Below are 2,136 nucleotides of genomic sequence, written 5' to 3' on the forward strand. Positions count from 1 at the left end.
TATATTTATATTTAATAAATACATACCAGTGTCCACACACACACACACACACACACACGTATGTATATTCAGAACACAGAGACACAGAGAGGAATGACCATGTGGAAATCGAAAGAAAAGACTGCCACTAAAAAATAAATAAAAAAATAAAAGAATGCCACCCACAAGTGAAGGAGAGAGGCCTCAGAGGAAATTCTCCCTCCTGCACCTTCAGACTTGTAGATTCTGGAACAGTGAGAAATGAATATCTGTTGTTAAGCCAGCAGTCTGTGGCACTTTGGTATGGCAGTCTGAGCAAACTAATACATTCACTATCATTTTAATATTAAGACAATAAATATTATTCTCAACTTTTCTTAATTTACTGGTCAACGTGAACAGTATACATTACTGAGATAACCAATTTTTACCAAACAATTTCTTCATCGCCTCTTTTACATCTTTGTTCCTCAAACTGTAGATGATGGGATTCAGCATGGGAATCACAATTGTGTAAAATATCGACACTATCATGTCATGGTCCAGAGCGTGGCTGGAACTGGGTCTCACATACATGAAGAGGATGGTTCCATGATAAACTGACACTCCAGTTAGGTGAGAGCCACACGTAGAGAAGACTTTCTGCCTCCCCTCAGCAGAACGCATCCTCAGAATGGCCAACAGAATGAAACCATAGGAGATGAGAACGATCAGGATAGTGACTATCTCAATAGCGCCCACGAAGTAGAAGAGCAGCAGCTGGTTTGTGTGGGTGTCAGAGCAAGAAATGGCAAGGAGCGGAGGTATGTCACAGAACACATGTCTAATTTCATTGGACGCACAGAAGGAGAGGCTGAACGTGGCCACCGTGTGTACAGAAGCATGCAAAATGCCACCGACATAGGAAGCCACGATGAGTGGCACATAGACGCTGGGTGACATTCTCACGGAATACAGGAGAGGGTTGTAGATCGCTACGTAGCGATCATAAGCCATGGCAGCCAGGAGAATGCTTTCTGTGGTCCCAAAAGTGACAAAGAGAAGCATCTGGGCTGCACATCCAAGGTAGGAAATGGCTTTGTTCTCTGCTAGGAAATTGACTAACATTTTTGGGGTGACAACTGAGGAATAGCAGGCATCCAGGAATGATAACACGCTCAGAAAATAGTACATGGGGTTGTGGAGCCGGGAATCCCCAATGACCAATATAACCATTCCCAAATTTCCTACCAGCGTGAAAAGATAGATGGCCAGAAATAGTACAAATAGGAAGACCTGCAGCTCAATATCATCTGTGAAGCCCGTCAGTATAAACGTGGTGACTTCAGTCACGTTTTCCATCTGAATCCTGTATAAACCGAAATCGGATGGAAACCCTGGCATTGCACTTTTTTTCTTGAGGGGCTAAAGGCAATATCTTGTGAACATGGAGTCTAGCCAATTACGTCCGCATATTTGTTTCTTACCAGGATATAATGATTTCCTGGCCGCTGATAAAATAGGCAGCAATCAAGATGTTGGTCCCATGTGGTTGCATGTTGCTGTTAAATAAAGGAAGAAATGCTTTTTTTCAGCCATTGACTACATTTGTCAAGTTAAAAATATCCTGTTGTCTTAAACAGTTTATTGTCTACATCATTTTCTGTTCCATTCTTTATTGTATTTTTCATACTGAATAATCTTAAAATTCACAATGATGAATAAACGTAGGAATATTTGAGTCTTAAAGTATAATTGTGGAAAGTCCACACCTGAATGCTAGTTCTGGATTTGCTACCATGTGCATGAAAGTCCTTTCTTTAATATTTGCAACTCTTAAAATGGGAGCAAGTACACTTATATCACAAGCTTGTGTTGAATTTAAATGAGAAATACTAGGGAGACTAGGCGGCTCTGTCACCTGAGCATCCAGCTCTTAGTTTTGGTGCAGGTCATGACCTCATGGGTAGTGGGAGGGAGCCCTGTGTGGGGCTCCATGCTCAGTGGGGAGTCTGCTTGAAGAGTCTCTCCTTCTGCCCCTCCCTCCCTTGCATGCATACACACACACACACACTCTCTCCCTCTCTCTCTCTCTTTCTCTCAAATATATAAATATTTAAAAAATAAATGAGAAATACTATGGAAATTATTTAATTTTAACAGGTTTCCAGATGACTA

At 41.4% G+C, this 2,136-nt stretch overlaps 1 protein-coding gene across 1 annotated transcript; it reads right to left on the reverse strand.

Moving 5' to 3' along the window:
• Positions 1-387: 387 nt before the first annotated feature.
• Positions 388-1,362, reverse strand: LOC125282580 (olfactory receptor 5T1-like). Its single transcript, XM_048217664.2, has one exon. The coding sequence runs from the start codon at positions 1,360-1,362 to the stop codon at positions 388-390; it is 975 nt and encodes a 324-aa protein (XP_048073621.2).
• Between the last annotated feature and the right edge of the window lie 774 nt (positions 1,363-2,136).

Source organism: Ursus arctos, unplaced genomic scaffold (assembly GCF_023065955.2).
Source record: "Ursus arctos isolate Adak ecotype North America unplaced genomic scaffold, UrsArc2.0 scaffold_23, whole genome shotgun sequence".
Classification (NCBI taxonomy): Eukaryota; Metazoa; Chordata; class Mammalia; order Carnivora; family Ursidae; genus Ursus; species Ursus arctos.